At 41.3% G+C, this 24,333-nt stretch overlaps 1 protein-coding gene across 8 annotated transcripts in view; it reads left to right on the top strand.

The window, feature by feature from the left end:
* Positions 1-24,333, top strand: part of ZNF532 (zinc finger protein 532) — a 106,579-nt gene that overhangs the window by 57,698 nt on the left and 24,548 nt on the right. For 5 of the 8 annotated variants that reach the window (XM_038525889.1, XM_038525887.1, XM_038525888.1 and 2 more), the window contains 4 exons: positions 5,587-5,768; positions 9,906-10,082; positions 16,482-16,644; positions 20,279-20,560. The exons of 2 other annotated variants lie outside the window; for them this stretch is intronic. In XM_038525889.1, the coding sequence (XP_038381817.1) occupies positions 5,587-5,768; positions 9,906-10,082; positions 16,482-16,644; positions 20,279-20,560 (804 nt within the window). The remainder of the gene's footprint in view (positions 1-5,586; positions 5,769-9,905; positions 10,083-16,481; positions 16,645-20,278; positions 20,561-24,333) is intronic. One more of the 8 variants, XM_038525890.1, reaches the window with a different exon arrangement.

Genomic DNA, 24,333 nt, shown 5'->3' with positions numbered 1-24,333 from the left:
GTCGTGGGATGAAGGAGGGTTTTGGTGGCTTGTGCTGATTTCTGCTGTGCCAGTTACTCCTCCTCTCTCAAATGTTCTGTGGCCAGTCTATACAAAAGTAGCGATTGCCACAGACCATCAGAGTGCCACTTTATAAATCACTGGCCTCTTGCTCCACACACCTGCTGGTAGAGGCCTCTACTAGGAGCTGGGTTGGAATGTAGGGTTTAGCTCCTGGCCCACCGGCCCTACATTCCCCAAGCCAGAATTCAAGTCATGGAATTCCGTCCCACTCTGCTATGTGATAGGGGCAGGGCTCCAGGCATGCTTAACCCATGTCCTGACTGCCCTGCCTGTGTCTGCTGATCTCCCGGAGGAGCAAGCAGCTGAAGGAGAGAGGGTGGGATGGCAAAGAATCTTGGGTGGGTCATTTTCCTGCCCAACCACGTGGAACCAAGCAGTACAGTGAAAATGGAGTCCTGCGGGCCCTTGACTTTGTAACACCAGTAAATCTGCCCTGTTTGGAGGTCTTTATTCTGACCTATAATAATCCCTGTTCTGGGGCACATTGAGAAAAGGAGTGGGTGGAGGGGTGGAGAAGCTTCCTTATTCTCCATGAAGTATTTAAGAGCTGACAACTGTACTGTTAATAATTGATACTAAAATGTATCTGAATGGAATGTCTTTGCTTCACCTCTGGTAAAACCATGACTAAATTTAGCCAAGTACAGACTGGAAGTGCCTACTATATAACCTCTTAATTGGTAGAATGTTTTCTTCCTGTAGAATGGACATAGAATCAGAAAATGTTACAGGTCCTTTGGTCAACTCTTTTGTTTTACAGTTGAAGAAACAAATGCCCAGTGAGTAGCAGAATGGGGACTCAAGGCAAGATTTTTTTTATAGCCAATTCATTATTATTTCCGCTTCGTCACGCCGATAACCTAGAATCTAGAAGCATTTTACAGGGGCAGAGACCATAAGAATTATAAGAGAATGGAATCTTGGGTTCTAGTCAGGTCAGTTCCAAAAGTACAGTTAGAGGTGACTTTTCCTGCAGTGGTCCTCATTTTCAGGGATCGCTGATTCAGTTTAGTTTCTGAGCATCATTAACCCAGCACAAGGCGTATATGAAATTATCGTAAGCAGCCCCAGTCTGCTCTTCCGAGGCATACTCTGTCCAGGCACCTGCTCTGGAAACCCTGGAGCCCACCTCAGTGCCCTCGCCCACCCAAAATATTACTAGCCGGAGACTCTCCACTCTTACTTGGTCCTGCTCTTCTTCTAAGTGACTCATTAAATTCTAGTCGGACCACTCCCATCCCAGTTTGCATTTCGGCATCATCAACCTTTTCTCCCGTGATTATCATCTGAGTAGATTATATGTGCTGACCATACCGCTTTCTGCAAATCTGCTCTTTCAACTGTCAACTCTTATTAGAAATTTTTAGTGCAACAGAATGATTTGAGGACAAAACCACCACAACTCACCAGCTTGGAAACCAAAGTGTAGGTATAGTCCTTTCTGTTTGTAAATCTTGCTTTGTGTTATTTCTCACTTAAGTGCGATCTGAAATGAAATGCTTTGTGTTCTCATCGTGAATAGGGATGAAAGCAAGAGCCAGAAAGCAAGCCGGGGTACTTTATTATTACTGGTATTATTTTTGGGGCAATTTTGCTGTAGCCAGAAGACCTCAAAACTGCCGTCAATGGGACAGAAGTAGTTTACGTAGCTTAGGGGCTGACTATTAAGCCGGTGGTGTTTTGACCTTGAGACCCATTGTTTCAGGCTGCTGTCAACTTTGGTGTCTTGGTATGTAAGCCCAGTACATGGTTTATTTACTCATACTTCTCTGGCTTTTCTCACCCTTCCCAGGCAGTTTTTCTCCTTAAAAGAAGAACTGAAACACAGAATTCTTTCCCTGGTTACTCAGATAATTCCTCTTGCATGCAAGGAGGATGCCAAGCCCTAGCATCCCCGAGTCCTCAGTAGGACCGTGATGTGTCCCATTCCCCTTCCTGCCAGCTGTGTCTGCGCGCCAGCTGCCCGTGGCAGTGCCAGGACCGGGCGGAGAAGGCACAATATGAGTAATTGTCACATATGGAATGTGATTACTTTTCAGCTTTATCTTCCTGTCTCTTTCTCATGTTACTTGACTTTCGAAAAGTAGTATCTTACTTTAAAAAGTCACAGTTCTCTGAGCAAAGGAGTCTGCCCCAGAGTAGGAAATTTAAGTTTTAATTTAAATTTTAGTTAGCTGACATAGAGTGTAATATTAGAATTTAGTGATTCATCATTTATATATAACACCCAGTGCTCATCACAAGTGTCCTCCACACCTGTCACCCATTTAGCCCATCCCCTGTCCACCTGCCCACCTAATAGCCTACTATTGAGTGGAAGTCTTCCAATAACATAAACAGTTGATTAACATATTTTGTATGTTGTGTGTATTATATATCATATCCTTATCATGTAAGCTAGAGAAAAAATGTTAAAATCACAAGGAAGATAAATTACTTTGCAGTACTGTAAAAAATCCTCATGTACGTGGACCCGTGCAGTTCAAACCATGTTGTTCAAGGTATACTTTTTTCTATTCAAACAGTAAGTACTGCCCCATTAAACTGCTTTATCTTCTTGTAAATAACCTCAACTTATATAGTAGAGAATTAGAGTTTTAAGATATGTTGTAGTTCCTTTGAATTACAAAAAAGGAAGGAAAGTCAGATTCTTTTATACCACAAAGAATCCTGGTCTGACCCTATACTAGTATATCCCCCCAAATCTGGAGAATGGGTGTTATTGCCACAAATTCAGAGTGTCTCAGAGAAGCTAATGGGATATTCTCTTTAGTGCTGTGAAAATGCTGTAGCACTGTCTCAGGAAGCAGGGCGTATTCACAGCATTATAACAGGTACAGTGAAGCTAAACACCTTCAGGGAGTACAGTTAGGCACGAGTCATATGAATTTAAAACTATTGGTACCACACAAGTATCAAGGAAGAGAATATCTACAACAAAAATACCATGCTTTTTCTCAAAATGGAATAGAGGCAAGAAGTCGAAGCAGGTACCTAGAGAGAAATGTGGAAGTAAATACAGTGTATGTGTATGAACATATATACATGTGTGTGTGTATAAGTTATAGATAAGGTCTTTACCCAGTGTGATTCCCCAGTGATGGAGTCTCCCATTTCAGTAATTGCAAAATATGGATGCATTTTCACTTGGGGCAGTAGTGTGTACTAGCTCCCACTTTCTGGAACTTCTGTGTCTAGAGTGGGTGAGAAGCCCCAGCCAGGGGAAATGGGTGAGTGCAAATACTCAGAGCTAGTCAGTGGCCAGGAAGGGAGAGGGGTGGGACAGCCGCCAGCAGCCCTCACAGAGCTCCCCCAGCCGGACCTCCCCACCACACAGGTGCATCACCAAGGGAATGCTTCCCCTCTCCAGGAAACAGGTCTGAGCAAGGTCGGTATTGAAATGGTGGCATTTGTTGTTGCTGTTACTCTTACCACGTTTTCCATGGCCTTTGCATTTCGAGAATTCTGTTGTAAAGAACACTCTGCAGTTCATAAAATCTCTTGAATCATTTCGATAATCTAACCTGCTAGCAACAAAGCCTTTTCACTTGCCAATATTTCCGTGACTGTTTTATATATTTAGAGAGGTATTATAAACAAGCAAATGCCCAGCAGGGCAGAGTAAATAATTTTTTGTGAATTTTATGTGTATCACAAAGGGTATTTGTTGATATACCTTGACAAGAGATCATGTGAAAGCTATTTTCAGGTTTTTTTCCTTTTTTTTTTTTTAGGTTTTCTTTGACTTACGTTGCTGTTTTTCCCCATTATCAAATAGCATAACAATATTGCTGTAGATAAAAGAGGGGCTATAGAGGCAGCTGTAGATCCCCTCGAATCCTAACATGATGGTCAGGCACTTCTGATAGGTTAAGTAGTGAGCTCCTAGGTCCAGCAATGTATGCAGCTTCCCAATGATTTCACTTACCTATGTCCTAGATTGTTATGAGAATTGAATGAGATGTTGCATTTACATGTATTTAAAGTACTCAGTTCATGACTTGGCCTATAGTAGAATGGGGTCCCTATCTCAGTTGCGCGTGGAAACGCAGATGTTATGATTCACTGCCTGGGATTAATGACCATGTAGGGAAAGCAAATAGAAGACCTGAGTTCAAAGGAACCAGTGATTAGTGTAGACATCAACGGGATCTTCTAATGCATGAAGGTGCAGATGACTTTTCCTTGTTGTAGCTTGTTTTAACCCTGGCTGTATGCGTTGTTAGAAGAGGAATTTTTTTTTTTTTTTTAATGATGCTGGCCTCATCAAAGCTGCCTGTGATGTTCTTATTTTGTGATTATAATAAACATTTTGTGGGAAAACATTTGTATTTTTAGTCCTTTCAGAAGGAAAGTTGGACAGATTTTCAAGCAAGTTTCTGGTTTTCCATAGTTTAGTTGCTCAGAAATTTAAAACCTTAATTTTGGGGGCTTGATTTAAATGCTAAAAGAAAAAAAATGTTTTAAAAGTGTTACGCCTCTTGTTATAAAAGGTCATTTTAAATCTTAGCCAGCGTCTGTATTTTGAGAATTTCTTTAACTGACTTTAGTACAAATTAGACATTTTAGAAGGTAGTAGATACTTGTTGCATGAATGGCTAACTAGAATTGGAATACGTTGTATCTCGTGCTGTGTTAGGTTTGCTTTGGGAGTGGACACAGTAAGTCTTCACTTTGTATTTACCTTAAGTTATCAGTTTTTGAGTTTTAAAAATATGCCATGATTACTGTTTATATCTAAGGGGATAAAAAAAAAATGTGTTTTCAGGTTTTAGTGTGTTTCAGTTTTTCCTGATTAGTGAAGTGTAGAGCCTTTTCCAGAGAGCGTTTCTGTCTTTATATGTGACTAGATTTTAAGCTTTATAAGGTTTCAGTTTAATATTGAAATTTATGTATCTGAATTTGAGTTCATTGGTTATCTTATAAATTCTATAAACTCTAGCTCATCCATTGAAAGATGATTTCAAGGGGAAGAGAAACAATTAATTGCTGTGGTCATTCTTTTGCATTTCTGTATTTTAGATTTCAGGTAACTGAAGTGACTGGGAAAAGAAAGAAAGAAGCTGGATTAGTCTGATTAATTTTAATATTCTGAAGAAAGTTTTTTATGAGTTATGGGAACTGGCTACCGTTGAGACAGATGCCTGTAAACTTGTAATTACACATTAAAGCTGACTTGCTAATGTAATTTGTAAGATGACCTCCTCTAATGCCCCTCCTCTGCACTGAACAAAATGTAAAAGTAACAAAATTGGAAGTCGGCCTGAAGCCGACATTCTCTTGACCTCATGTTTTGGGATGACCCTGACAACGTAGTGGTACATACTGTTTTTATTTTCCAGGGCAAGGGGTTTTTACATTAAACGTTTAACTTTCAAGTTTGATGTTTCCTTGGGTTTAGAATCTGTGCTAGCAGTATTTGAAATTAGCGATGTGCAATTATTTTGGGGTTTAACCACGCTTCTTTGCATATTAGAAACAACTTCGTAGGACCAACCCTGTTTCCCCCTCTGGTTTATCTAGAAGACTTGCACTATCTGCCAGATGCTGCTTCCTAACCAGTGCAGTTATGCATCTCACCAGAGAATCCATCAGCACAAATCTCCCTACACCTGCCCCGAGTGCGGGGCCATCTGCAGGTCGGTGCACTTCCAGAGCCACGTCACCAAGAACTGTCTGCACTACACGCGGAGAGTTGGTTTTCGGTCAGTATATTGTTCGCTTAAACGTGCAAGTAAAGCCTGTTCTCTCGTAAACCGCACAGCGTTTCGCGCGGTCTGTGCACACCGTTTTCAGGGTCATACAGTGATACCTCAATTAACAGATCCTTTGGGAACCGAGTTCATTTGCGGTAGAGTTGGTCTGTGTGAGCCCTTGTGGTGTTGGCCCTCTGGTCCCTACAGAGCTGAGGGTAAACGGAGCCCGTCATCCTCCAAGACTGTGCATGCAGCCACGTTCGGCTTTGATGAACCACTAGAGCCTTTTCTTTCTGCACCCTTTCCAGCACCCTTCTCTTGTCACGCTCTCTGCATTTTAACTCCTATAAGAACACCGTGCATCTCTGTACCCCTTAATATGTCTCCTCTGATCCAAACAGAAAAGGTGCATGGTCCCTTCCTTTTACTTCTTCCTGTCGAAGGATTGGGTGTTTGTCTTTTCCTAACATCGCTCTTTGTGGAAGAACCTTCCACCTCAGATAACCTTCCTCTATCCCTTCTTCCCCATTACCCAGGTCCGGGCATTTCCCTCGTCTCTGTACATCTTAGCTATGGCCCCTCTCACTGCCCACCCAAGAATCTCAGATAACGTCTTCTACAACATCTGGCGAATCTAATGTTCATTTAGCTATCATTGAGTGATAATGTATTTGAACTTGGCCTTCTACTTTGTGACCTTCTGAAATGCATTCCTGTGCCTTTTATATTTTGACTCCACGGAGGTCAGCCAAGAAATTATGTCGTTGATACACAGTGTCTTTGTTAATAGAGGTATTACTGTACTGTGTGTTTATCTTAAAATTAAGTGTTTGGTTGCCTGTAACTTGAATGTTAGCCTGTTAATACAGTGATGTCTTCTAGTTATACAGTTATGATATTTTATAAAAATGAAGTCTAGTTGGCATAATTGGATGCTTTTATTTCAGTTAAATTTAGGTGACAGCATCATCAACTCCTTGGTGGCTCTGTCCATTTTTCTAACACTTAGAGAGACTTCATTCACATTTTTATCTCATGCCTCCAAACCTGTGATGGGCAAATGCTTAATGCGTGGGGATCCACCCTAGTAGGAAATGTTTGGTTTGGAGATTAAGGAGCTAGAGTTTTTTGCCACTAGTTTTGTGGTAATTCATGTATTCTTTCCTATGCCATGGTGCCTCTGTCTGTAAAATTGGTGTGGTGCCTGGGATGTTACAGAGTAAAACAGGATGATCAAAACGCATGCTCTGTGTGCAGAGGAAAGCCACACATTGAAGGTGCCCTCCTTCCACAAAACCCATATACCACCGATACGTTGGTTCTTATCCCATGTTTTGAAACTGTTATTACTGGGTTCTTTGTTTAATAATGGAAAGCAGTTCTGAAACATTTTCTCTTGTGCTCTTCTTTTAACAGATGCCAAACTTTGCTCAAATGTTTATTTTTTGAGTATAATGAAAGTAAACTTAGGCTGGAATGAATAAAGGAGGCAGGACTTCTGCAATTCTCGCTATTCCTGGTGTCTTTCCTAAATTAAAACAAGCTCTACAGTCAAGCTAAAAGTAATCAACGCCGTTGGAAAAGCTTATCCCTCCCCCCCCCCCCCACAAAGTTACTTAAATTTGGCATTTGGAATTTAAAAAATTTGTGTTTAGTATAGTTTTTTTTTTTTTTTTCTTGGAGTTGAGGCTTAGAAGAGCTGTAAAAATACTACTATGTGTGCATTCTGCTTAGTTCATGTTTACCTCTTTAGGTGGGAGAAAAAAATGTTTGACCTTAATTTTCAAATAATGATCCAGCCTAATACTTGACAGGGACTTAGTAGTCCCTTGGCCTTGTTATTCCTACCATGCTCCTTTTTGGCTCTATATTTAATCAATTTCAACTTGTTGTTTTCTTTGGCCAGAGAAGTCTCTCTAACATAGTTCCCATGCCTTACTTGTTTCTTATGACTCATCGTGCTTTGTTCTTTCTCCTCTTGATCAAGAGCATCTCCCAGATACCGAAGGGGTCACTCGTAGCTCCTGGTTGATTTGGTAAATGTCATATGTTTCTATGAATTTTCCTACTTCTTGATCGATTAGATCTGCATTTAGAAAGGGGGGGGGGGTATATAGGGTTGCATACTATAAACATTAAAAAAATACGTATTTTTTTAACATGAAGAGAAACTTGATTGGTACCCAGAACACAAAGGACCTCAGGTACACGAGATATTTATTAATAGACAGGATTTTAGTAGCATTAAGATATCATATGAACCCTTCAAATTCTGTCATCTTATATATTTATCTTGTTTCCAGGCTTTGTTGGCCTCTGTTGTCCCTGAACCTTTTTCTTCCACCTGTGAGCAGATATTTAACACTCTCTCTTTTCTTAACTGGTTTTTAAATTCTCTGCTTTCTGTCCTCAACGCTAAGGAGGGTTTTCCCTTGGCTTCCATGGTGCTCTCTGGGCCACACCTTTGCCACCTCCTCCTTCAGCTACTGTCTCAATGCTTTCACTTCCTGTTTATTTTCCTTGAGATTAAATCTTCCTCCCAGTCCAGGCGACTCGAGAGAATTAGTTCTTTGTTTCTTTTTGCCCTACCTAGGTCTTTGCCCTTTGAACACCACCTTTCTGCCCTTGATGAGAAAATTTTCCTGTTGATGATGCTGGTGGAGAGGGTCCTTCTGTTTCGTTAGTAATCCATTTTTGTCTTCTGTGATCTTCCTCTTACGGAGCAATCATAGGCCTGTGGGGTTGGGAAGGACTAAAAAGTGACTGAGTTTGGCTCTTCTCCTTTTACAAACGAGAAACTGACCCAGGGAGGATCAGTAACGTGTTTAAGACAACACAAGTTCATATTAACCCAAAATAATTTCAGTGTGCTTGGGTGGCTTTATCACCTAAAATAATAGTTCAAGTAGGTAAGATAGAAGGGCTTTCCTTATTCTGTTACTGTTAGTGTTTTTAATGTATATGCTGCTGAACATTATGTCTTAAGTCATTTAAAAAGTTAATGCACGAATTATGATTTTTATGGAATGCTTGCAAAGCTTAACATGCATGCTCTATGGAACCCTTACACTTTGGAGAATGCCCCTCCTGTGTGACTTTGGAAGCATCTCCATGAATTTGGAAGGGAGGTTCTAGGAACCAAAGTACCTTAAATTCATGCAGAAGTAATGGAGCACTGCCTGCTGGAAGGCAGGCTCTGTCTGCAGTGTCCCTTCCCATGTCAGCTCCCACCTTCATATCCAGGAGTATGTCTGCTTAGGTGCATGAAAGATTTACCTCCACAGACTCTTAGGAATCTACAGAGACCGCCCTCAGGTAGTTTTCAGGTGTGAACAAGAAACAACAAACAAGGTCATCAAACGGATGTGTTACCAGTGTTGCTGAGAATCCCTACATGAGAAAGAGGAGATTTGGGGAGCATTGCATCTAAGTGTCAGAGCTTGTTTCTGAAGGACTAGATTTGGTTAGCTCATGAACTAATCAAATTATTACACATTCAAGAAGTAAAGAAGTTAACTGGAAAGACTATTTAGTGATGTTGATTTTCAGAAGTTATTCATGTTATTTCTTAAATGTAAGTGTACTTGAGCTTATTTTCCGGGAGACAGTCTAGGTAGTTAACCTTCTCTACTCTCTAGGCCCCCTTAACTCCAGGTACATTGACCACATCAGTGTGTCCAAGGAGACCGTGGCCATGGCTTCGAAGCCATACTGATTTGTTCTCACATGTAGATTGAGATAGGGAAGATTTCTTCCATTGAAAATGCCATTGGTTAGAGGGAGTGGTGAGGAACCTCAGAGCCTGGGGTTAGAATCCAGCACTTGGGAGTGTTCTCCAGAGTCACAAGCCATAGAGTCTTGCCGAGTTCCCTGGCCTTGACACAGCTCCCACAATCCATTGGTCTCCCCACCATCTGGAACCTGGCAGCTTTAAAGATGCCCAAGAAGTAGACCATTTTAGTTTTTTCTTCTTCATGATCTTCCTTCTTAAATATATAAAAATAATTTAATCTGTTATAAATAGAAAAAAAAAAGACCTACTTCCTAGAGGCCATTGAAACATGCTCATTCTACGTGACTTTTACGGTTACGGTGCACGTGCGTGAGGGCCCCGTGCTGACGACCGCGTGTTTGTTTTCCTGGCAGGTGTGTCCATTGCAATGTCGTGTACTCTGACGTGGCCGCTCTGAAGTCTCACATCCAGGGCTCTCACTGTGAAGTCTTCTACAAGTGTCCTATTTGTCCCATGGCGTTTAAGTCTGCCCCAAGCACACATTCCCATGCCTACACACAGCATCCTGGCGTCAAGATAGGAGAGCCAAAGTAAGTCCTGCTGCCTTCTGACTTTTATGCCACTGCTTTGTTAGTGATTTAGAGGAGGGAGTAGTTCTATGGAATAAAACTGAAGATAAAAAGAATTATGCCACCACGCAGACTTTGATGTTCCATGAAGTACAGCTGCTAGCTCATCACTACCTAAACTGTTCGATCTTTGCAGGTGAAGCCTCTGTCCAAAAATGTCACTTATTATTTATGCTCTTATCTTCAGTTTTTATGAAGCGAGTGAATATTTATCAATTTCTGTTCTTTTTCTTAAGATGATTTTAACAAAAAAGTTCTAGGAGAACTGTAAAATACTGTCATCTTTTTTTTTTTTTTTAATATGGTTTCTTATAGGATACGCTTTTCGTCATAGCCTTAATACTAAGTCAGTTTAAAACACTGGTTACTGAATTTAACTTCCTAGCCAGTATAAGTCCTTGATTAGCAAGGGCAGATTTCATTTTTGTCTTATTCTTGTTCTTAATTTTGTCAATTTCTCCTTTGTCGAGTCTTTAATAATGAAGTGGTACTTGAGCAGACAGGGCTGCCTGCCTGCGTTACAGGCAGCTTAGCAGAGAAGTGGGAGCATGGGCTTTGGGTTCCAAGTCCCACCATCCACCCACCGGCTGTGAGGTCTGGGACCATCATGTGCTCTGTTTCAAGATGATCCCCCCCCCCCCGCCCCCGGCATAAAGTGAGAGTAGTCCTTATGTCCCAGGCTTTGTGAGGCTAAAGGAGGTGACAATGAAAATGTGTCTGGTACACAGAGGGGGTCAGTACCTCTGGTCCTTTCCATACTTCCTCTTTGTTGTGTACCCAGTACGGGATTAGGTACTCGTGGTTAAGCTCATTTCATTCCCATATTATTTATGGCAATGTGGAATTTGGTTGTTGTGAGAGGTTAGATTTCCTGCCCAAAGCTATTGGTTGTTTGCCCATAATCCCATAATCAAGGAAGTATCAGAGGGAAGACATGTAGATGGCCCATGTTATATATATATCTGGCTTTTGTGGTAACATTTAGTTTGGGGAAATAGTAATGACTGAACACTATAGGTGTGACCCTGTTTACTGAAAAACAAGGCTAAAATGGGATTCTGTTCTAGAAAGACCTTAACTGTGAACTCTGGATCCTCAAAATGAAACACAGTGCAGGTTAGGTCACCCCATATGTAACTTGGTATCTTGACCTTGAAGATGGACTTCAGTCAATTCTAAGGTCTTCACTATTCAAGGTAGTAGACAAGACTTCTAGACACCAAAGCAGTATCTTGCCTCTAGTTAGTACAGTTTTTAATTTGGTTCTTTACTTACATACATACATACATACATACATACATAAATAAAACTTTACTGAAATCTGGAATAGTAGGTGTTACCTGGGAATGAATACAGGGCAGCAAATGATTAAGACCGTAAAACATTATTTTCCTGGTTTGAATAACACATAGGAAAAATTATTCCAGTATTTTCCTAAAATTATTTTTACTGCAGTGATTCTTTAATAAATACCACCTTTGAAGATACTCATCAACTACTATGTTTTAAACTATAAAACTTAAAAAAAATATATAGGTGAAATACAACAAAACTGCCAAACCAGTGAACTTGAACTCAACTGTACTAATTCAGTGTGATGACGGTGCTTGGCTGAAGCGAGTCCTTCCTCACCTGCAGCCTGGCTGGGACACCAGGTGCTGCTTGTCCGGCTCCATGTGTCACGACTGTACTGCAGCGTGCCTTGGGATCGCTCTTCCCACCCCCTTTCCCTGTTCAGGTTCCCGTAAAGCCTGCCTTCCTGTGCTGTGCTGGCTTACACTTGATTCAGAAGCTTCCTTTTGACTCTGCTCTATTTTATGTTAGCCCCCCAAATCAGTAGCCCTGATGACAGTGGAGACGCAGGTATAGGAATCTCCTAGCAGAATTTGGTTAATAGGTGGTTATGCAAATAAATGCCTTATCATTATGCACACGATGTGTATTGATTTTTAAAGATGAATAGAAAAATAACCCTCTCCCATTTTCTGTAGAGACTACATGGAGGTCTAAAAATATAGCCATAAAGTCCCATAGTCCCAGCACCTCAAAATGAAAAAAAGCACAGCGCAAGATTTTACTTCCGTTTTTTTTTTTCTTTTAAAGATTTTTATTTAACATCTATGGTGTTTCTTAAGTGCCAGGCACTGTTGCAGTGCTGTGTTTCAGCATGTGGTCAGGCTTGTTACCCTGCTGTCTTAAAATGGTGAACATTCTTTAATCTTTTCTGGGTAATCCCAGATCATTTTAAACACCCATTCCTGGATTTTGAGGTGATGGAGGTTTGTGTCTATTTTCATCTTTTCCTTGACAATTGATGAACAGCAGGTGTTTTTGCTGTTTTGTGCCTGCCTTTTATTTGCCACTCTAAATGCATATAAATGGAAAAGAGAGAACTCCAGAGTCTAGAATTATATAAGACACACAGTTTTTGAACCTGCCTCTAAGAAGTAAAGTGTGTACAGAATTACAACGGCGGCACAGTGAAGGGCTTTGGAGTCACATGAAGATGAGGTTGAAAGGTTGAACCATGGCCCTGGGTTCTGTGCAACTTGAAGTAGAGTCTCTCGTTTCTGAGCCTGGCTGTGAAATGGTTCACCTTCTGGAGATGTGCGGCTTGTTCAGGACAGTGCTTGGCACTTAGCTGGATTCAGTCAGTGGTAACAAAGGTTTGTGGCAGTGATTTCAGAGCTTAGAATCTTTGATTCCATTCTTTTTTACGTTTGTTTCAAGGGTTGCACACTATTCTGGAGAGGTTAGGTGACTTTAAGTTGGACCTGAGTGTGGGTATTTGTTTGTAGCTTTCTTCTTTCTTTCTTTTATTATTTTTACTAAGTAGGCTCTTGTATTCAGGGTTTTAAATTGGGCACAACATGGAGCCTAACACGGGACTTGAACTCATGATCTTGAGATCAAGACCCGAGCTGAGATCAAGAGTCAGATGCTCAACTGACTGAGCCACCCAGATACCCTGGTCTTAGCTTTCTTTTTTTTTTTTTTTTTTTTAATATTTTTTTTTTCAATTTTTATTTATTTATGATAGTCACAGAGAGAGAGAGAGAGGCAGAGACATAGGCCGAGGGAGAAGCAGGCTCCATGCACCGGGAGCCCGATGTGGGATTCGATCCCGGGTCTCCAGGATCGCGCCCTGGGCCAAAGGCAGGCGCCAAACCGCTGCGCCACCCAGGGATCCCTGGTCTTAGCTTTCTATCCACTGCCCCCCTTTTTCTTTTTAACCTCTTCCCCTCCCCTCTTCTCTCTAGTCCCCTCCTCATCCCATTTCCCCTCTCCCCTTAGTCTGCGTATCTAACCATTCCCTCAGTCTTGCAACTAGGGTAGGATTCAATCAAATGTACAGGTTTGGCTTTCAGAATTCTTTACAACTCGACAGGACCTCCCCCAGTGTTCCCACAGCCTGGGGATCCAGCCACACCGTGTTTCTCTCTGTTCTCTTGCCACACCGTGCCCGAGCCTTTCCTGCACGTCTTCCGTCCCCTGCCTGGATGCTTCTTGTGGTTTTCTTCCCTTGTAGTCAGGGACTTTGCTCCATCTTCATGTTCTATCTCTTATGTCTGTGAGGTTCATTTATTCAGGCTTTGTTTTCTTTGTTTTTTTAACATGAGCACCGTTTTAACATTTCTCAATAGTTTCTATCCTACAGAAAAATTGAGAGAGACTCTGACATCCCTTCACCCAGATTCCCCAGTTGTCTCTATTCCTGACATTTCCTCCCACTGTTTCTTTCTCTGTCTCTCCTTTTCTCTTTCATGTTTAGGAATCATGGGGCAGCACGACATAAATATTAGAGTATGTTCTGTTTCTCCTCCCAAAAAGGTCACCCACGTACGTCACCCCCATTCACCCCTCCCAGGCAGAAGTTGGTGCTGATTACCTTACTGCCCAATGGGTAGGGTCCCATTAAAATTTTTCTAAGAGGTGAAAAAGTGGTTTTGTTTTTTTTTTTTTTTCCTTTCGGATTCAAAGTCCTATCCAGGAGCAGGTTTGCATTTAATCATCCTGTCTCATCAGGGTTCTTTCGCCTGGAACAGTTGCTGGCTCTTCCCCCGCCTCCGCCTCTTATGTCTTTGGCCATCCGAAAGAGGCTACCGGCCCCTCGTTCTCAGGGTGACCCTCATCTGTCACTGCTTTCTCGTAGCTGGACACAGGACATGCACTCTTGGCAGGAGGCTCCTCGTGTCCCATCAGGGACACGTAGTGCCTACCTGAGCTTCTAATGGCAATGCTGACCTCCACCATGTAGACAGACTGGTGTCGGCCAGGCCTCTCCGCTATGAAGCCACCCCCTCCCCCTTTATATTCATTAGCAGTTGGCGGGGCGGTGTTCCAATCTCATACCAGCAAACTGTTCTCAGAAAAATGCTTGAGTAAATAGTTTATCTCCTTTTTTATACTTAATTTGTTAGTCAGTGGACAGCAAAAGGAAAAAAAACAAAATCAAAGCAAACAAAACCCCTCCCCAAAGGAATGTAGCATGAATAAAATGGGCCAAGCCATTTTTCATGAAATAGTTATTTCTAAATATGTAAGCATAGAAGCCTGAGAAAAATTCTTAGCCTAGCTAGTAAATCTTTGTTGTTTTCCTGAGGCTGTTCTTTTTTTCTTATTGCTCTCTGCTAATTACAGAAAAATCAAGAACTATGGACAAGCAAAACAGTAAGAATACTTGTAGGATCATCCGGCAGTGACGATGACAGTTGTGTGAGCTTCTGTATCTTTTCTCACCTTGAAAAAAATGTGGACGTATCGTATTTACTGTCTTTTCCCCTGTTGTTTTAATTTCCACGAGACTCTTTCCATTCATTGGTGCTTATCTGTAGCATAATTTGTTTAAAAAAAAAGACATAGTTGCGCTTACTTAACGACTCCTATTACTGGATGTTTGGGCTATTTTCAATTCGAAGCTATTTATAATAGTGAACAAATGGACATCCTTGTCACACTTGGTACAGTTAATGATGATGCATCCTCTGGGTGCCTCCTCTGAGCTAGCCATACAGGGAAGTCCTCCAAAATACCCTTCGTGCCCAAGCGTGCTTGTGATCGGCGCTACATTACCAATATGTCAAGACCTTGTAAAAACATGTGCTGTTTGGTCCAATTAAACATATAATTTTATGTGGAAAAAGGAAAAGAAAGCTAAATCTGTGAGTTTTTGACCGAGAGCTACAAAGTGAGAAGTGCTTTCTTGAAAAGACTCTGGGAAGAAAGACCTGCAATTTCAGGAGGCATTCCTTTCTTTGGCTTTGCTGTGCAAATAGCAAATGGAATCTCAGCTCTGCTTTTTTCCATCTGTGACTTGTCCCTTCAGTCTGTGTTTCTCTGCCATTTTCCTGAGCTGCTCCCTAGGATTCTTTATGTGGGTTCTTAGCTGTTCTTCAGGGGGAGGCACAGGTGTCCCTAGGCCTCCCCGGAGGATAGTCACAGAAGGAAGGGGACCTACTATGGCATATTGAGCAACCAGGGAAGACCTTGTAGGTGGAGGTCAGTCCCAGGGACTCTCCCTGCTGCCTGGGCTTCAATGGAAGGTGTTGATGGCTGGATAGAAGAGATTATGTGCAAAAGGCTCAGGTCTCCTGAGTTAGTTTAGAAAGCTGCCTAGCAGCAAGGCAGGTACAAAAATGATCTGTAGTAGACAGTGTACACCCATTTTAAGCATTTTAAGCACAATAGACATTCAAGTATTTAAGCAACAGTGCTGTGAATTTTTCTTTTTTTCTCTTCTTTCTTTTTTTTGGGGGGTGGGGTGTAGAATTGTTTACTGGTGTATGGCTTTCCGTATTGAGGACATATGAGAAATACTGCAGTTTAAGTGTAAAGTCGCTCCTAACTTAGAAAACTTGGGACAAGTAAGAGGTTGTGCAGGAGTCAGAGCTGAACAGGCCCACTTAGTTCATTAGCAGATTCTTTTGCAAGTTCGGGGACCACTGTCCAGCTGCAGTCCTTGTTTGCTCTTTTAAAGAATACTTAAAAAAGAAAGAAAGAAATCAAGAGCGCTTTTGCTCTCTGTTACAGTAACCAGTGAAGATCTTGCACAAACAAGTGTCAGTGATAGATCTATAAGTGGTAAAATGGTCATTAATTTAGACTTCAATGCAAATGTGGTGGAATGCATCTTTACTCAAAATGTTAAGGTGGATTGGCACTCAAGTGATGCCATTTGCCTCCCAAAGTTTATTTCAAAGCTAAACTGTTTTTATTTTTTATTATTATTTTTTTAACCATGTTTATGTGTCCTCCTTGCTTCTGCCGCCTGAATTCTTGAGATGCGATGTAAAAGTAGCGGTTCCTTTGGCTTCAGACATGAGGGCTGACTGACATTTCCACGCACTTCTTCTGTTTTAGAATAATATATAAGTGTTCCATGTGCGACACTGTATTTACCCTGCAAACCCTGCTGTATCGCCACTTTGACCAACACATCGAAAACCAGAAGGTGTCTGTTTTCAAGTGTCCAGACTGTTCTCTTTTATATGCACAGAAGCAACTCATGATGGATCATATCAAGGTGTGTGCGCATCTCTTGTGTCCTTTAAGTAAATCTCAGAGCCATTCATTGATCACAAGTCAAGGCCGAGCTGCGGATGAGGAGAAAGCATGCATGCTGTCAAGGGAAGGGATGGAAGCTGGTTGTTGGTACAGAGCAATTTACTGCCATCATATGCTCACTTGACTGGTGCTTTTTATTCCTGAGCCCTGATGTGCATACCGTGAAAATCAATGTAGAGCAACAAATGAATGCCCTTATTCCAAAAGAAAAAGAAAGTGGTAGGGTTCTTTTTTTTGTACATGTGAAAATGACGACTGTGAAGTTTACTTTTTTTGAGCAGTCCATGTTGTATAGGATTTAGAAATAGCCAGCCAACTCTGATGAATTATGTTTTAATTCCTTGTAAATATCAGTGTATTTAGAAAAATGAAGGCTTTCCCTTGAAATTATTTAAGTGGCTAAATTTACTTTATAATTGATGTCCCTAGATCCCCCCCCTCCCCCCCCCCCCCCCCCCCCCCGTCTTTTCTTCCTATCAAGGTTGCATGTAAATTGACAGTAAAATGTGCTGGCTACAGCACAGTGTCTGGTCCCTGGCATGTGTTCAGTTAGTGAAATGAGTAAATGTCCAGTTTGGATAACCCTCGCCCTCCAGCCCCCAAAAGGAGCACCTAACTCTCTTTACAGCCTTGTAAGCTCATGAAGGACAGTGCTTAGTCCTAGCCTCCTAAGTGCCCACTGTGAAAGGTTAAGCAATTTTATTCCTTTGTGATTAAGAGGTAATATCCATCAGCTCTCAGCTTAAAAAGACTTGACTTTTTTAAAAAGAGAAAGCACCAGCGGGCCCGATATCATGAACTCCATCTTTCTTTCTTGTAGTTCTTCTCTTTTTTAATAAAGGATCTAAGAAAGGTCAATTTCAACAGCAAATCAGGTCTCTGAATTAGTCTAGTCTCATCTTAGTTAAAAATGAATAGACTGTTAATCCTTGAAATTTCCTGTGTTAAACATATGTGAGCTCACGTAGCACAGCTACCTATTGCAGAGTACCTGATGTCTGCTCATTGGAGGGTCTGCTCATTGGTGGCCGGGCTGAGGTAGTGGCTCTGTGGCATTACTAGGATGAATCATTGCATGAGAGATACACTTCATCATTATCGCTTGAAGTACAGTAAAATCCTCTTAAGATATTTTAAAGGTTTTCACTAACACTATAAAACTATCCGGACAACAAATACTTCTTTAGTGAACAATCAGGAAAAAAAGAAGAAAAAAACCAACCCTAATACCGCTCATAAAAATGTAGTGACTTTGGAATTAGACCCAAATATTTTAACATATTTCATACAGGGGGGAAAAGAGAAAAGAAAAAAAAGTTACTTCTTAAGAGGCTTTTAAGGTATTTGCTTTCTGGAACTCCTTTTTACACCTGGAAGTGGGGTCATCGACCTTGTGGTTAGGTTCTTCCTTGTGTTAATAGTGAATTTGGAGGAATACAAGGTTCCAAGAATAGAGACTGAAGAGGAGTGGCAAAATCATGTGGCCACAGGACGAAAGAATTGTTTTTATTCATCTGAACCTTTATGAGACTACTGATACAAAAAACAGTGGGAATATTCACTTATGTTCTCATTTCACGTATGTTCTATACATTTAAAATTTCCTGCCTTTACGTGTTTGGGAGATGGGTAAGAGTAAAGATAACGTTTTAGGAGCACCCTATTTTTGTTTTTATTTTTAAGATCTGTACTAGTTCTTGTGAGTTTTATTTATATGACCTAATACCTGTGCTTCCCAAGGAGAAAGTTAGGATAAAGCAGGGCAAGGAACAGTGTTTCCCTCCCATACATATTCATTTAAAGGTAGATCATTATTTGTCTAATTTAATCCAATTTGTATCATTTCTTCTGCCAAAATGCAGGTTTATTCACTGTGTAGGATCCCTATATGCATGTTGGCATTTACATTTAAAGCAGAGCTTCAAGTTACAAACGTTTAAATTATTTGTTGTTACAGGACCTAAGGAAAAATCAGTTCTAGAAGAATTAAGAAGAATTAAGTTGTATTTCTTTTATTTAAAAAAAGATCTTTGTTTTTAATAAACGATGTTATTTTTACTTCATGATGTGAAGATGGAACGAGCAAATTAGAAATTCCCATTTTAGCATATGTGGCCTTCTTGTCAAGGCAGAGAACTTTTTTGCTGCCTTTGTGTTGCACTATAAGGTCATCCCACAGAAGAATAATCCATTACTCTCTCCTCAACTTTTTAGTTAGTAAAAATGTATTTGCCGAAAACATAGGAAAAGTTTACTAAGAGATTTTGGGTTTTGTTTTCTTTGGGTTTTAAATGGTTAAAAAGGTTAAAACTTGGCTTCTGTTTTGAAAAAGGCCGTTTGAAACCCAAAAGCCTCTGCCCTGCAAGGTGGCAGAGAATCCCGCGTGTGGCGTTTTGGCTGTCACACGATCACATCTTGCCAAAGAACATTAGACATTCTCCCAGGCCCTTCTTAAAAGACCATTTTAAGGATCTTCTGGGTAGAAGTGACCGTGACTGAGAAGGTATGATGGGGAGAGTACCATGAGGGAACCACTTCTGACTCACTTAGGAAAGAAATACTCACTTAGGAAAGAATATGGAATCGAGACCTCTTCAGTGTGAATCTATGGGATTCACATAGAGCCCTTGAGGAAATGTGCCTTTCCGTAGGTTGTAGGTTCAGGACTAAGCCTGAAGTCTGACCCCATGAGAAGGCTTTGTTCAAAGATAAATTCTACATCGAGGCACAGACTCCTTGCTTCCTCCCCCGCTGCCCCCTTTTTTGACTCTGCTTCTAGAACACAAAGCAAAGCACGCTGACCTTTAGAATCAGATGGCACCAATTTTGCCCCAGTAGAATTTGGAATCCTGTAAGCTTAAGTGGGACAGCTATTGTGGCTGTTACGTTTATGATGATAAACGGTTGAATTAGCTATAAGAGGCTTTTTGAGTATCTACTGTGTACAGTCCATAAGCCTGGGTGGCATTGGTAAGAAGGGCTAGACTGGGATAGGATGTAGGGATATTGATAATTGATATCACCCCCCAAAAACCCAACAAAAACCCAAACTTTTGCAAGTATCCCAAGAACATGGAAGGTACGAAAGGGAGGGATAAAGCTTGGCTCTTGTGTCAGGTGTTTGTCAGAGGTGATTGGCTGGGGGTCTTGAATACCTACTTGTGCATCAGCCTAGTCACACGTTTCTGGGGAGCTGGAAAGAAAGAGTTTTCTTTCCCAGAAAGAGTCTGTTACAGAGAGGACTCACTCCTTCACTGGGGAAGGATAGACAGCCAGGAATAATTTGGACTCCATACAGAAGGCGTCTCCCCCTCCCCCTTTTAAGAATTTAAAAATGGCACAAGCAAATAAGCTTTCAGAAGTTCTTTGAAACCAGAAACAGATAATTTAGAGCAACGGTAAAGGATAATTCCCCTCTATCTTTTTTTAAGTGTATATTTTGCTTAGGTTTTCTTCTTGCTCTAATAAGCAATGTCTCTGAATGAAAATAAAATCATACTGGAATATCTGTAAAGTGTTAAGATAGTCCACATGTGCTTCTCTCAGTGGTAACCATTTGTGATAGATATATTTCTTTTCTTTTTGTAACATAGTCTATGCATGGAACATTGAAAAGTATTGAAGGGCCTCCCAACTTGGGTATAAACTTGCCTTTGAGCATTAAGCCTGCAACTCAAAATTCAGCAAATCAAAACAAAGAGGATACCAGATCCATGAACGGGAAAGAGAAATTGGAAAAGAAATCTCCATCACCTGTGAAAAAATCCATGGAACCCAAGAAAGTGGCCAGTCCCGGGTGGACGTGTTGGGAGTGTGACCGCTTGTTCACGCAGAGGGATGTTTACATTTCTCACGTGAGGAAGGAGCACGGGAAGGTAAGAGCAGAGGGCCACCCCGTTAGTGCAAGGAAGAGCACAGGACTGGCGGACCTCCAGCTCTTGTGTGTTTGACTCAGCTCTGCCAGTAATTAACAAATAAAGAAGAAAGGAGGAGAAAAAAAAAGTGATGTTTCTGGAAACTGTTAGGAGTATTTGTATGACTTAATGTGATTCTTTTCCTGAGTTTGGTAGTGGGAAGGATGCCTACCTCATCCTTCCTTAAACGATCCAGAAGAAGCTCTGTAACTCAGTCACTGAAAAATCTGAGTTGCAGTATTTATACAGACAAAAATCTTTCTCTTTTTAAAATAATAAGTACAAAAAAAAAAAAAATAATAAGTACACATCAACTAATCGGGATTATTTTTTTACATGGCTATTATTAGACCTCATGAAAATAGCAAGACGATTTTGTAATATTATTTCGGCAGTCTCAAAGTTGGTTTGTTCCAGTCAGGATCCGGAAAGAATCTGCATCGCATTTGGCTTTTGTATAACTTAAATCTCTTACTCTATAGTAGCCTTCTCTCCATTTTATTTTATTTTTTAACTTGATATTGTTTTGTTTGGAAATAATTGGGTTACATGTCCTGTAGTTTGTCATCCACAGCTCTGGATGTGGGTAATTGCTTCCTTTTGACATTATTTAATTTGCTTCTCTTTATTTCATAATTCCTAGGAGTTTGATTAGATCCAGGTTGAATTTTTAGATACAAATAGGTGATATATCCTTTTTGTATTGCATTCTGAGGCACCTAATACCAGCTGTGTCTCTTCGGGCCACTTCGATCCGTCATTCAGTTCAGATACAGCATGCTTTCAGAAAGACCATCTTAATTGCTTTAACTTAAGGCAATAAAACTGAGTCGTTTTTCTTGGGGAATTTGTGTATAAAGTACCTAAGAATTGGCTTGTAATTAATAGACATCAGATCCTTGAAAAGTTTGTTAAATTAAGTGTTCTAAGCATTCCTTGATGATCTTGTTACTATTTATTTGAGTAACTTGTTTTACCTCACTGGCATCCAGAAGGTACGAACTTATCGTCGAGCATTGATCCCGATGCAAAAAGATGCTTTATTTGGTCTGACAACACTTAATTCAGTGTCTCTTCACGTAAAAATTACCTACAGAACACACGTGGCTCTAGTAGCACATTGTGTATGTGATCATCTCAATTTTAGGCTCCCCAAGGGGGCCATGGCGTCTTACAGTAGTCATTGCAAATATTGGGTGGTTCTTAAGGGGCAGTACTTGGTTAATCTACTATATAAATACATTACCTGTAGTTATCTTTCCAAGCCTCAGGTGGTGATTTTAGGAAAAGCCTTTTTTTCTTGGCACCCAAACTGGGTTTTACAAATGCTAAAACAGGAGCATACTTCAGTCTAGTTCCAGTGCTTTCATTTCTTACACATTTGAGGTTTTTGTAACCATCTTAGAACATATTAAAAATCTTTTTTTTTCTTCTTCTTCTTTTTTAACTATCTTTACCTTGCACATCCGACAGTGATTGGTCTAGAATATAAGATAAAGGGACAGCTCCAAGACAGATTTGGTGGAATGAAATGTAACACTCACACTATTTGCTTGAGGAGGGAAGCGTAAAGCCCCGCCCTGAGCCTGTCGAGCGTGCAGGTGGGCTGTGTGCAGCGCGTGTACTTCCATTAGAGGCGGCCATTCATCCAGAGGAAATGTTGGGCTTAGTAGGATTTTAGGATTAGCATTGAAGAAGTTGAGGCGCTGCCTTTTGGAATGAGGCAGATCAGATTAAATTGCAGTTGCAGTGCTGCTCACTCAGCCTCTGGAGGAGAACTAAAGGGAGGTGGAGAAGGGAAGGAAAGAAGTCTCTTCATAAAGCAGCAAAATGAACAGAGGGCTGAGCGTGCACCCGAAGCCCGTGTGTGTGCCCTTCTGACCTGGACGGGCACCCTGCGCTTGCAGACCACCCACCTGCAGGCTTCTCATCTCTTCCCATTCCTTTCTTCTTCCCTCCTGTTGAGAATTCTCTTCACCTCCTCCCTTCTGTTTAACCCCCAAACTTCGAATCTCCCACCCTCTGCCCATTTCTGTCCCTGCCTTTCTGATGGCCGAGCAGGCACTTGCTGGTGGCACTTCGGGGTCGTGTCCTCCTCCCTGGGCCACCTTGGAGTGTCCGCTCATCACGCCCCCCTCCTTACTGTCGGAGCAACTGGACATTTTGCGGTCGTTACCTTGACTGACCCCTCCACCCTTCCTCCCTGCAGCATTTCACACGATTGGCAGGTCTTCCTACAAAAGCATTTTCTACCCTAAGTGTTGAATATTGCTCACTCTCCTCAGTTTTCTCCCGACTGCTGGAGCAGCCATTGGGCTTGTGTTCTGGGAACAGTCTGCTCTGCCCGGCCCCCCCCCCCCCCGTCTCTCTGGGAAACTTCAATTACTCTGTGGCTTCACTTCCCATATACATGTGCAGCTAACTTCCACATCTTTGTCTCTAGCTGTGGTTTCTTGCCTGCATTCCAGTCCACCAAACCCAGCCCCTTCTCAAGTGTTTCAGCTTCTCGGATAACTCACAGATGCTCTGGGGCTGTGTGATGGGGAGACCGGAGCCTGTCCCCAGCCTCTGCTGCCACCAAAAGCTTGGTGTCCGACCTGACTTGACGCCTCCTTCCTTCTCCCGAGCCTGCCCCCTCACCATGCATTTCATACCTTCTAGCCCACCTGTTTATCTTTGTTTAGGCAATTCTCCGTTTAGCTTGATGATTACTCTCATGTGCAGAGCTGCATCCGCACCAGCCTCGGTTGTCGGGCAGCTCCTGAGATTTCTCTGAACCCCCTTCCTCCAGCTAGCTGTATCTCACGTGGGGCATGCTGCACAAACGCTGCTATGCCACCTGCATGCATGTATGCATGCATGTATGTATGTATGTATTTATTTATTTATTTATAAGCTTTTACTTATTTGAGAGTGAATGCACATGGGGGGGGAGGGGAGATAATTTTGAGGATAATGTAACACATTCTGCCAACCGCAATACACCAGTTTGCTTTAGTGTTATTCCTACTAGTACAGTTATTCTGGAGAAAAGATGTGGAGTTAGGAGCAAGCCCACCTGGCATGAATTAAAAATTTATGTCAGGATAATTCACTGCTGTTTCTTTTAAAATGGCCTGTTTCGGTTTCAATAATTGTTTCTGATTTTTTTTTTCTGAATTCCCATCCAAAAAATTTTTACAAAAAAATATTTTGTATGGGGTTCTTCATCAAAACAAAGATCTTTTGTCTTCAAGATTCAGAAACATAGTTCCAGGGACACCTGGGTGGCTCAGTGGTTGAGCATTAGCCTTTGGCTCAGGGCGTGATTCTGGGGTCCTGGGATCAAGTCTCACATCAGGCTCCCTGCAGGGAACCTGTTTCTCCCCCTGCCTGTGTCTCTGCTTCTCTCTCTGTGTCTCTCATGAGTAAATAAAATATTTAAGACAAAAACAACAACAAAAACAAAACCCAAAAACATAGTTCCAGCTATGCTAGGTATTTATTTAGTAGCTTAGTGTCTTTATTTCTCTAATGCATGTATATATTTTTACAAATACAAATCCAGTATCCACTTTCAGTGGTTTTTGAGTTTTTTTTTTAAGTAATTTGTTGTAATCCAGTATTAAGTCAAATAATTAAAAAAATCTGGAGTAGGTAATCCACAAAAATTGATAGAGATGTAATAACTTAAAAATAATTTACCAGATCATTCTTTTTAGAGCAAAAGCAGCCGTGTTTACTTATTTATTTCT

Source organism: Canis lupus, chromosome 1 (genome assembly GCF_011100685.1).
Source record: "Canis lupus familiaris isolate Mischka breed German Shepherd chromosome 1, alternate assembly UU_Cfam_GSD_1.0, whole genome shotgun sequence".
Taxonomy (NCBI): domain Eukaryota; kingdom Metazoa; phylum Chordata; class Mammalia; order Carnivora; family Canidae; genus Canis; species Canis lupus.
This window is presented reverse-complemented; position numbering and strand designations above follow the sequence as displayed.